At 35.1% G+C, this 12,823-nt stretch overlaps 1 protein-coding gene across 1 annotated transcript in view; it reads left to right on the top strand.

Moving 5' to 3' along the window:
* Positions 1-12,823, top strand: part of DNAH5 (dynein axonemal heavy chain 5) — a 143,868-nt gene that overhangs the window by 45,387 nt on the left and 85,658 nt on the right. Inside the window, exons 17-25 of the mRNA XM_068670986.1 lie at positions 429-574; positions 2,629-2,791; positions 3,696-3,938; positions 4,784-4,974; positions 5,053-5,152; positions 6,498-6,643; positions 8,219-8,420; positions 9,921-10,156; positions 12,211-12,429. Of these exons, the coding sequence (XP_068527087.1) occupies positions 429-574; positions 2,629-2,791; positions 3,696-3,938; positions 4,784-4,974; positions 5,053-5,152; positions 6,498-6,643; positions 8,219-8,420; positions 9,921-10,156; positions 12,211-12,429 (1,646 nt within the window). The remainder of the gene's footprint in view (positions 1-428; positions 575-2,628; positions 2,792-3,695; positions 3,939-4,783; positions 4,975-5,052; positions 5,153-6,497; positions 6,644-8,218; positions 8,421-9,920; positions 10,157-12,210; positions 12,430-12,823) is intronic.

Genomic DNA, 12,823 nt, shown 5'->3' on the forward strand with positions numbered 1-12,823 from the left:
GATGGATGTTTTATTTGTCAAAAATTTCTGTTGATAGTGGGTTTGCCAAGTGATAACTGATTCAAGCTATAGGAGAAGGGGAAGAACACCTCAACTGAATTGTAATGTTGTTATATTTTTGCATTTATTTTTCAAATTCATATACTTAAAGCTTTTCTTGTGTATTTTTATGGTATTTCACCTATTATATTTTAGGATATGTACAGCATGTACTAGATGAGTGTATGTTATGCAAAGCATCAATTATGAATTCAGTGGTGAACTTTGCCATAAAAGTTTAGATGTTTGAAATAAACTGGTTAAGGTGTAGAATTCATATAAAATTGAATAAGTTAGTCTATTGAAGGAAAAAAAAATTAGCAGGGCTCTGCAAAAACTACTGTTTCAAACTTTTAAACTTGTTTTGAATCTTCTGTTTGCGTCAAAAGCTGACCTGGAGCTATTACTTGATCGAGTGAATGACTTGATTGAATTTCGTATTGATGCTGTCCTTCAAGAAATGAGTAGTGTGCCACTCTGTAAGTTGCCAGAAGATGAACCACTGGACTGTGAGGAATTTCTCCATAAGACTAAGGTTATTACATAAAATTTTCATAAAGATGTATTTAATATTTTGAATTAAAGTCTGTTCATTTTTTTATGAGATAAAACCACTGTGGAATTAATGAAGAAAGTGTTGGAAAGTGAAGTAAGGAAATCTCCAATTTTTTTTTTGGCTAGAACATTAAAAAGGAACAAAAATACAAAATGCAAAGATGTCTGAGCTGATACATTCTTTTCTGAGTTTACTAATGCCAAGCCAACTGCTGTGTGATATTTCCTTTATGCTTTGATACCACTTAAGTGTTTTTCCTCTGTGATTTTTTTTTTTTTTTTAACTGTTGCTTGTTTAGTGCCTTTACTGGCATTGGGAATTGCCCAGCTGATGCCTGTGAATGACATCCATAACAAGTGCACTTGGTTGCCCAGGAGAGAAAATACTCAGTACATAAGCATTTCCATAGTATCTTTCAAAATCTTGAGCTGTCTTGAGTTGATGTATGCAAAATATACTCAGAAGTGCCTGAGCGAAGGTATTCTGGGAAGAGCCCCTTCATTTGCTTCATCAAAATACTTATGTGTTCAGGAGGATTAACCGTAAGCATTTAAGTTGCTAGTAGGTGAAACATAATTAAACTAATAATGACACTGAATGTTATTTTTATCAGAATGTTGTGAGATATTGTGTCCTTTTAGGATATAATGTCTAACTTGTGTTTTCTCCTGAAATAAACCTTGCTTTTGAAAAGATTGTAGATCATATAAATAAATCCCTATGCCTGGTCTCCTGTAGTAATAAACACTACAGTGAGTTTTGTTTCTCTTAGCATACGTACCTTTTGGTCTTTCCTCTTTTGTCTCATGTAAAAACTCTCCTTATTGTTAATTCGAAAGAAAAACTTACAATTTATTTTTTTTAATGGAATGAATGGTATTTTGTAAACCTCAAAATCCATAGTTTGTTGTTGTTGATTCTGCTGCTACTTTTTCTCCTGATAGGGCTAGTACTAAAATATATATTCACTAAAGTAAAAATAGGTGAGAGTGAGCGCAAATGAAAGCTTGAACTTCTGCCTAGCAATTACAGCACCACAACAGCTGATCATTTTGAATTAACAGAGTAAATGGTATACTAACCCCAGTTATGGGTACAATTAAAATAATAAGATTAGTAAGCTTATTTCATTTTCCTGTTAGAAAATACTAGAAATAAATTCAATGTATTAGATATCTTTAAGTTTCCAAAGATGCTGCTACAACAAAAAGTGATATACTATGGGAGGAAAAACCAAACCAAAACACCAAAGTAGCTTGTTTAAATATTTTCTCTGATGCTACAGAACAGATCTCTCAAATAGAATGAATCATTAGGAAGACCAAGTATTATGTCTTAAAATTTGGAAATGACTGAGACTTGCTAACATCTGAATTCTTCCAGTTACTGATTTTAATTAAACAGAGGTAGCCAGGTTTGAGTAAGCTTAAAGAAATAGGACATAACAAAGACAAAAAATGCACAATGCTCTAAAATATTTCTGAATTCTATTAAATCTCATTATTTGTTTTCTTCTCCCCCCAGTTAATAATTTTCTTGTTTATTCTAATAATAAATACAACTTTGATGGATTTTATCTCCTATCTGACTATAAAAGGAAAATGCAATTAGCTAATACTCCTTATGGCACAGTCAAGTAATATAAAATGGAAATGATTAAATGAAAGGTTAATGTCTCCCATATCTACACTGAAAAAATAAGAAAATTACAAAATACTTGCTTTTGGGAGCTCTTTGATGTAGCTGTGCATTATAAAAATTATTTCATAATATTAACTCTGGATGAGTTGTGTATTTTAGGAAACAACTCACAGCAATTTTGAAAGATGTTTATGTTGTTTTATTTGTTGGAACAAAAAGCTCAAAACTAAATAATGTGGAACAAACCAATTTAAAAATAATGCTGTGCATTGATCATGTTTTTTCACAAATATGGGCCTTGAAATTTGTGTTAATAAAAGCTGCTGTGACCATGAAATAGACATAAGTACCAGGAACCATGAGAACATATGTTTGTTTTGGTTTGATAATAGGAGCTCTGTATAAAAGGTTCCCAGACTTTACATTTGAAAAGCTCACTGGTAGAAGAAGCAGCTAATGAGCTGATTAACATGTTACTAGACACTGAAGTACAGGTCAAAAAAGAAGATGAGAAGCCAGTTGATCTCACTGATGAAATAAATGAAAAAAATACAGGTAAGATTATATTGTACCTCTATGTTTCTGTTTCTTTTGCATGCTTGATACCATTGAGAGGATATTGTAGCTCAGCCGACTGAAGTATCGGTCAGTATCTAATGTTTAAAGAGTTTTACTTGAATTTGTCTGGATAATGATAGATCATCTAACAATCATCTGAAAAATACATCAACGTTAATAGTCTAACTTGCGTGTTCAAATGTTAATACATTAGAAACAACTACTTACAGGCCTTGGTTAAGTGCTGGACTTAGAGAAACATAGAATGGCTTGTGTTGGAAGGAATCTTAAAGATCATTTAATTCCAACCCCCCTGCCCATAGCACCTTCCACTAGACGAGGTTGCTCAAAGCATTATCCAACCTGGACTATCCACTTCCAGCCCTATCCACTTCCAGGGAGTACTTCAAAGGACATCCACAATGTCTCTGGGCAACTTGTTCCAGTGCCTCACCACCCTCTCACAGTAAAGAATTTCTTTCTGGTATCTTATCTAAACCCTCTTTTAGTTTAAAGCCATTCCCTCTTGTCCTGTCACTATACTCCCTGACAAAGAGTCCCTCCCCAGCTTTCCTGTAGGGTCCCTTTAGTTTCTGGAAGGCTGCTGTAAGGTCTCCCGGGAGCCTTCTCTTCTCCAGGCTGATAAAGCCTTGAGATTCTTAGATTCTTTCTCTGATTTTTTTTTGTGTGTGTGTGTCTGTGTGTGCATGTGTGTTTGTGATAATTATGCCAATTTGAACTGAGTAGAGAAGGTGGATAGGGGTAAAATGACCAGTAGAATGAGGTACGGATGGGTATTTACACTTCAGTAAAATTTAGCTGTTAGTTCAGACACTTGTGCATATGTTGGTTCATTGTATCTCCTAAATCAATCTAACTAGCTAGATTTTTGATGTTTTAGCAACAGAGGAGGAAAGAAGATCAAAAAGCCTGATTTCCTCCCACAATTCCAGTGAGATATGGGCCAGACTATCCCCTCCAGCAAAGAGGAAGAAAACGGATTTAGAAGTGTTAGAGGAAGAAGCCAATGAACTGCTTTCCTACTTCAATGGTTGTAATATTGACGCTCTTTTAAAAGTCACACGAAACACTCTGGAGACCATACGCAAGCGCATCCACGCATGTTCCACCATCAGCTTCCTAGGTGCCCATATTTTAGTACTTTTCCTGCTTAGTTAGCCTCTGGAAAGAAATATGTAGATGTTATATACCAAAACTGTATCAAAAAGAGACAGATATGTAAAAGAGGAGAAAATACGGGAAGTTGAGTAAGCTGTCGTGATAAATCACAGCTGATAACATGGTATTTTTCCAGAGGAATTTTTCTTTCCTTTAAGAGTAGGTATGTATCATAGTTCATACTGTTTCATAGTATCATACTGTTTCTCTTAGGACAGATACTACTGTTCTGGAGATGGATTATATATTTGGAGCTTGTTAAGTGGTTGCTGTGTGACTTTGGCTTTTATATAAAAATGTATGAAAAAACATTTGAGAAATGTATGAGAAAGAGGTGTATTATCTTTCTCTTACTAATTGTCTTAAGATCTTCTATACGTTATGCTCCAACACTCTTTTTGAAGTGTTTTCTTGTTAGTTATTTTTAAGAAACAAACAAACAAACAAAAACAAAAACATTTGGTTTTGGCCTCTCTAGCATATAAGGCATCCAATACGAAGAGATTCTGATAAGTTTTTGTGCCCAATTTAATATGCTGACTGTGAGTACAAGCCAGATAAATTTCTGTTAAACAGAGCTTAGCTGTGCAGAACAATTTGATGAGGAAAGAAATAACATGGCACATAGATATTGTCGATGCTAGCATGGACTTTACCAATATGTCTTATAAATTACCCAGGAGTCTTTTTTCCTTAAGAAGTACTCAATGTTGTGCTGTATATATTGGTTTACATCATTATAAATCCTAGAACGAGGTCTTGAAAAAGAACTGTGAACTTTTTTTGTCGCTGTTATTGTCTTTCATTTAGAAAATCACAGTGCCTCTAAGAAGAAGACAAGTGCACATCCTATTATTAGGACTAGCATTAACCTATGTATCCCTAAAATCATCATGACTCCGTCTTTGGATGAGGTACAGCAAACGCTTAATAAAGCTGTAGACAGCATTGTGAAAGTAATGAAAGGAGTTGGACAGTGGAGTAAGGAGAGAATATCCAAGGTTTGTCTTTAATAACTATACTTAAAACTAATGTCTCAAAACTGCTGCAAATAGAAAATGATTTTTTTTTTTCCACAGAAGAAAATGTTAGAGAGAAAAGTGGCTGTGTTGCAGTGTGAGAGCAGAGACAGCGATTCTGATGATGGAATGAAAGAGATTGGAATGAAAAACATGCATGGTAATGATAAACTCAATTTTAATTTTAGGTAAATGTGATTTATACAGTATATAAAAAAGGGTATTAAATATGAAATGCATCAAAAGGAAGAGAATAAAGATTTATAGATTTTAAACCACCTCAGAGTAGAAAAAGGTGAGGTCTTCTTTGTGATTAAAAACTTTGCTTGCCTGAAGACACTTGTCCTTGTGGGAATTTGAGAAAGGGGATTTTGTGTGTGCCTCATACAGTTACACTGCTCTGGGTTCTTGCAATGTGTGAGAAGCTGTTATGGAGCCAGCTTGGGTAACATAGCAGATATTTTGAGTGAATTTGTAAAACAATTATAGTCACTACCACTGCACAAAAGACCTTTTGTGATTTGCCAGCATGGTTTGTAACTTCACATCTTGAAATGGTTTTAAAGCTTGTGTTGACATTTCTTTAGGTAAGTTGATCCTAAAGAAAGACTGTTACTGAATAAAAATACCAATATAAAAGTTCAATATTGGTGGAGAGATTTTTGTGTAGGATCGAGTAGACTGAAACTGTTAAAAGGACTTAACGTATTTTGTGATCAGGCATGAAGTTAAGTTATTGAAGATACTTATTGAAGGAAATTTAAAATGCTGTCTTTGGTTGCTGAATTTTTCTTATCTGAAATTTTTCAAAATCAAGCCAAATTAATTAGTCTACCTTGCACTTCAGGTACTTCAAAATACATTGAATGTTTCTAGGGTAGATTCCTCTTATACACCTAAAAAATAGGGTAGTAATATTTGAACTGTTTAATAAATTAAATTGTTATTTCAAAAACAAGAGTTTCTCTTTCTTGAGATGAAATAAAACAATGATGATAAACTCAATCCTATAGGTATTTCCTAACTAATGGACATTCTTTTTATCATTCTTTTCTTTTGAGGCCTGACTGTGATAATCCTCTAAGATTTAATGTTTACTTTGACTTCAAATTGTAATTGTAGCCTATCCCAAGTATTTTAGAAAATAAAAGTATTTGAAGATTCAGTCAGTGCTGACATATCAGTAAATCACTTAGGTGGAGAGTACAGGAAAAAAGTAAATTGGTTGGGAAGGGAAAGGGGAATACTTGAAAAATTAGAGAGAAACTTGTTCCAGATTTCATAGAGAACCCAGATGAAGCAAGTTTCCCAACTATAGAGAAGTTTATGAATATGTGGTAACTACTAGCTGGCTACTTAGATTTCTAGTTGTCTTTTTGATTAATAAGAATACATAAATTTAAAATGCATACTTACTGAAAAACAGATCATTAGTTTTTGTCAATAGGAATTTGCTGAGTGTAAGCAATATGTTTGTCCTAAAACTGCTTTTGTATTTGACTCAGCCTTTGTAGATAGTACATCGGATGCAGCATCACTCAATTTGTCTGATTCAGTTCAAAACAAGAACTACTTCAAGAGTGTTTCAGAGAACAAAGAAATTATTAAATTGGTATCTTTACTCACCACTGCTATTAATTCTACAAAAAAGGTAAGAGAATAAGGCTGTTAATTTTATATTACTATCCAATAAATATAAATGTATGACTTTTAATATCCTTTGACAATAAGGGTAGGCACTGAAAGCACAGTTAAACATATGAATTAGAAAGTGTAGGGTGGTAGATGAAAAACATGTGGCTGCAAATTTACATCTATGTTTTGAGAGTGTAACATAGGTTAAAATGTACGCAGTGTTCAAAGGCTTATGAGGCTTTGAGTATTATATAAAGTAGAGCTTAAGTATGATTAAAAATGTATCTCCAGTTTGTAAAACATCATTTTAAAAATCTTAAGTATAATAGAGTCTGCATATTTAGTACAGAACCAGTAGTAATTGTACAAACATGTAAAATACAGTTTTATTCACATAGAAATTATAATGAAGCCAGCATGAATTCTGCCCCAATGTGAAGTGTTTGTGAAGCTTTTCAGAAGAAAGCTGGCTTTCAGCTTGGTGTTTTTAGAGTGCTGACTAGGATTTGATACTGGAGACTAGGAGACAGCTTAAGGAGTATGCATGATTTCTTTGCCCTTTTCTAATTCCCCGCACTCTCTAGTAGGTGTCTAGTAGGTGTCTAGAAATGGTATTTCTTTGGGCAACTCTGCACCAGTTCCTCCTGGGGCCAGTCCAACCTTACAATGCAGCTTTGACAGATGGAAAATTTTGACTCAATGCATTGTAACATCAGTAGTATTAAATTATAATTAGCATAATGACATACAGGTTTGTGCTGAAGACACCAAGGTGTGGTTGGTAACGGTGGATAGTTATCTTGATATTTTGGTACCCAATATATTGTAGTTGGAAGTTGTTATCATTTTGCCAGGTTAAATCCTTCAAACAATATGTTTATTGTAAGTTGTCACGAGTATTATCTCTCATGATAGTCAGCTCTCATGTACTTTTTTAATGAGCTGAAGTGATGACAATTTATCTTTGACATTTTTATAAATTCTTGAGAATCAGAAAATAATTGTATTGTACACTCCTTAAATGATTTTCAAATCAGAGATACCTGGATTGACTTTGTAATTTATTGTTAACCTTGCAAATGTGATAGGTGTTTTAAAAAAATAATCTCTCATAATTTCATTATTCAAGAACATATTGAGTAACTGCTGTTCCTGTTATGTTGGGCCCTGGAGGTCAGGTTTCAGTTGTTAGTCCGGTGAGTTGTAGAGAAGGATACTGGAGGAAATTGAAGAAGAAGGCATCTTTACATGACCTTTTGCTGTTGGATAAGTGCACTGTGTCTTAGACTTGAAGGAGTATTTTAGTTCCCATTGATCCTTAGTATTTTATTGACTGAAGAATCACTTCGTTGGAAAATACTGTAACTGATTTGACAAACTGAATGTGATTAGTATACAGTGTCTGGCAAGGCTCATGATTGCTAATGAGCCTGCTTTAGCATAAATTTACCAGCAGCCTTGTGTTTTACTGAGATGAGGCAGCCTGCTCCACTACTGAGTACTTAATGTGTTCAAAATAGCACAAGATAAGAAATGATGTGTACGCTATATTTCTCTGAGAATCTTTCTGTGAACTTCTATTGCATTTCAGGAGGTTCTTACAGCTTTGGAGAGCTTCAGTTGTTACCACCATATATGGCAGAGAGACAAGGAGGAAACCATTGATAAATTCATGATGGAAAACCCATTACTCTCTGAATTTGAATCTCAAATTCTGCATTTCAGAGACTTGGATCTGAAAATCAATTCTGAGCCTGAATACATCTGTGTGGGAGCTATTGCACTGTACACTGGTAAAGTTCAATTTTCCACTTCTCACAGTTTTCCACTTCTCTCCAGAGGCACATTCTTTCTGGCTCCTGTAGGAAGGAGAAATGTTTAGTTTTGGGTGAGTGAACTATGTTAAAGATGTAAAGCAGAAACATGGAATGGCTGTTTGTTATTTTGGCTGTAAAATGCAAGCAAAAAGTCCCACTAATAAGGGTATCAATGAGGCTTATCTGATGTTTCTTCCCCTGTCTGCATAAGTGAAATTTGAGAAAGCAACATGGTTTGTTTCTTCAGTAGGAAAGAGTATGAAACAAATGTCTTTTATTATATAGCAAAGCTTGGCTATTGGCATTGAAACATGATTTAGATGGAGTAGGTCTGATATTTAATAAATTGAAAAGGACATTGTGTGTGAAAGCAAAGCATGGAAAGAGACATTATCACAGAATCACAGAATTTCTAGGTTGGAAGAGACCTCAAGATCATCGAGTCCAACCTCTGACCTAACGCTAACAGTCCCCACTAAACCATATCCCTAAGCTCTACATCTAAACGTCTTTTAAAGACTTCCAGGGATGGTGACTCCACCACTGCCCTGGGCAGCCTGTTCCAGTGTCTAATCAACCCCTTCAGTAAAGAAGTTCTTCCTAAAATTTAACCTAAAACTGCCCTGGCGCAACTTAAGCCCACCTTCCCCGAGGAGAGTGTGGCGCGCCCCCCCCCTCCGTAGGCAACCCGTGGCCTCAGCAGTAAGCTTACCCCCACTAAAAGGAAGAAACAGAAGTGAAATATGCACAGGAATGAACATGTAGCAGTAACAGGGTTGAAATTATATCCAGCTAAAATTAATGTAGTGCTTGTAGTGGTATTGATTTTTGACTTCTCTGTTGAGAACAGTGAGGAACAAATTTGAACTGAATGGCAAAACTTTAGGGAAATGGACTGAATTGCTGCAAAAGTGGGCAGGAACTCATCCAGACTCAAGTTTATCTCTAAGTATTTGTCACTTGGTTCCACTGATGGTATAGATATAACTCTTTTAACAATTAAATGACTGATGGAGAATTTGGTTTCATTAAACGTCAGGTCTAACTTTCTATTTCTTCAGCTTCCATATGAGACTTTTACATTTCCTCCCCCATGTGATTATTTATTTATTTTTTGGGGGGAAAAGGTGTAGACATAGATGAGAATATTAATGAATTTATTATTGATTTGTAGGAAAGAAACGTGTGTAATGATGTATAAATGAGATGAAAAGAGTGTGCAGTTCAGCCTTATCTTTCCAGTCGGAAAGGTATCTTGAGACAGGAGGAAAATCCTGAATTTCAAGTAACCCTATAAACCACTTGATGGTGTCAAAATGGTTTTGTCTTTTCTGCACATGCATATTTAGACTGAAAAAAAACCAACAAACCAACAAACTAGAACTGGGAGTGAAGAGAATACATATTCAAACAAAATTAAAAGTACATCTTAAAATATCTATATCTAAATTTCTATTGTGTGTTCAATGTTTTTAGCTGATTTGAAGCTAGCACTGAGAGCAGAAACCAAAGCCTGGATGACTGTCCTAGGTTATCATTGTAATAAGAAGTACAGAACAGAGATGGAGACAATCTTCGCTTTTATAGAGGAAACTGACAAGAAGTTAAATCGACGCATTGAGGATCTGGATGATATAAGAACAGCCATGTCTGCATTAAAAGAGATCAGAGAACTACAGATTTCCATAGACTCTAAAGTCGGGCCTATTGAGGTAGTTAACAGGAATGTTGCATGTATGGGTAACGTTTCTACAGAGCAATTATTTTCTGGGTTAGAATTTAACAGTGCACTTTGATTTCATATGTATTAAATGTTGGGTGGCAGAGCTGTTGTGTTCCTATAAATGTTTTTTTTTTTTAATACTTCAGTTTTGCAAAATGGACAATTGTCTAGATGTTCAGAAGAATTTTTTTTGTAAGACACATTCATGATTACTGATTACCCATACTTTTTTTGTCAGGGTTGTCTTTCTTTTTTTTCTTTAATATTGAAACTTAACACAGAATTCATATCTACAAAATATCAACAGATCTATTTTTCTATTTTGAAAATGCCAAGTGTATTTGCTGTCAGACAATTATCTCACACCTGTGTTTTCTCACCTAGTTTGAGCTGAGCTGAGGTAATTTATGAAATGCAGTATGTGCAAATAATGGAAATCAGGCCAGAGCCCTACTGTATTTCACAGAAGAAACCTAAGAAGGAACAAAACACTCAGCCTTAGAAGCTGTGAGGGTCACCCTAGTTCTGTGAAGGAGCAAACTAGTACTAGTAGTTTATGGTGAAAAGCAAAGCACATCCAAAGCTGGAAACATCTGTGATATTTTTTATAGGTACTGAAGTCTCTTAGGAGCTGACATTTTAGAAGTTTGCAATAAGACCTGGCCTGGTTTGCTATATGACGTGGAGCCTAGGCATGAACCTTGGTAACCAAATATTCCTAAAATTCTGATTATAAAAGCAGGAGCTGGAGTCCATAGGCGCAAGGAGTCATGCTTCAGATTTTTGAAACAGGTTGATGAATTTCCCTCACAGTAGGGTGGCACACAGATAGTTATGTTTTCATTTTGATAATTTGTTTGCAAGGTGATCAAACCGGAAAATGGAAATGGAAATAATTCTACTTTCTGCAAAAAAATCGGCAGATTAAACTGTTAGGCCACAAAAATTCATTGCTACTTTACCCTATGCTAGTTAACAGTAAGTGAATTTCATCTACTATCTAGGTCGAAATACAGTAAGTTAATTTTGTTTGTGTTTTTGTGAGACTTGGCTAAGGATTTTAGAATGTGGAGCGTTAACAACACATGGTTGGTACAAATGGAGAACATTGTTCCTGGAAAACAAAGGACTATTAAGTAGATTCATAGTCATAAGAAGTTATAACAGAGAGAGACTTTTTACCAGGGCCTGTAGTAAACTTGTTGAGGCAAAAGGTGTTTTAGAGTAGGAACTGCCCCAGGACAAGGCAAAAGGTTTTAAACTGAAAGACTGTACCTTTAGAGTGGGTATAAGGAAAAAAAAAAATCATACTGAGGGCAGTGAGGCCTCAAGATGAAACAAGTTGTCTGGAGGAGTCATGGATGCAACATCATTTGAAGTGTTCAAGGTTGGATTGGACAGGGCTTTGAGCAACTTGATCTACTGAAAGTTGTCCTTACCTATGGCACAGGAGTTGGAAGTTGTTAATCTTTAAGGGTCCCCCCAGATTGTTCTGTGACTCTATTGTAGAAGAATAGTTTTAACTTTTGAAATAGCTGCTACATATTAGTTGTAACTTTTGAAATGGTTTCTTAATACTTTGTTGTTGAAGATGTGAAGTGGGGCTTCAGTGTCTGTATTGAACGGATGTTTGTTTGCTTTGCTAACTTGAAGTCCTCTGGTTACTTATTCTCTTTTGGCTCACCTCCTGTAATCTGAATCTGAATAATATTCTTATTAAAACGAAACTAAAACATGCAGCCTTTAGGAGTACTTTAACCAGAAATAGTTTTTAAGGATGCAGATGGCAATAGAGCAAATAATCTGTCAGAAAGCAGAATGCTATGTTAAAAGTTAGGAGTAAAGGAGTGCAAGCTAGTTTTCCTTTTGATATTTCTTCCAGTTTGGCATTGGCTTGCCGGATTGTGCCAATTGCTATGTAAAAAGAACAATTTTTCTGTTATTTCTAGCAAATCTTAAACATTTAAAATTTTAATATACATATATATCTAAAATTAACATCTCTTAACATCTTTTGTTTATCTTGGTCCAACCTTCCGACAGGAATCCTATGCTATGTTAAACAAATATGATCTACTTGTGGCCAAGGAAGAGTCAGAGAAGGTGGATACTTTGCACTACACTTGGGAAAAATTGCTACTCCGAGCAAATGAAGTGCAGAATGAGCTCATCGCCTTGCAGCCAAAGTTCAGAGGAGAACTTATTAGCACTGTGAAGATTTTTACTGAAGACTGTGCTCAGTTCTATTCAGATTATGATCAGGTAAGAGCTTGTGTTATGTTGTGTTAGAGGAGTTTTTGAGGAGCTGTGGAGGCATGGAAAGATTGTGGAGTTGACTAAATAGTGGAATGTTTCTCTGCTATCTGAAGACTATATTTTTCTTGTTAGTATGATATTTGAGTTTCAATGCAGGACAGACTTTGGTTCTTTCCTTGTGTGTGACTGAATTTAAATGTGGTAACCAGCTCTTAAAGAAAGTCTGGAGACACACAGAATTCATGATACAGAGCATGTGCAAACGTGAAGGCTGATGTTAAAGAGGAATTATGTTAGAATATAAGAAGAGTTTTATGATCTTTAATGTAAGCAGAAATGACTTCAGCTCATATATTTCTTCTCAGTAGAATATGAAGCAAGCTGAACTTGCGTTTTAACT

This window comes from Anas acuta, chromosome 2 (genome assembly GCF_963932015.1).
Source record: "Anas acuta chromosome 2, bAnaAcu1.1, whole genome shotgun sequence".
NCBI classification, from domain to species: domain Eukaryota; kingdom Metazoa; phylum Chordata; class Aves; order Anseriformes; family Anatidae; genus Anas; species Anas acuta.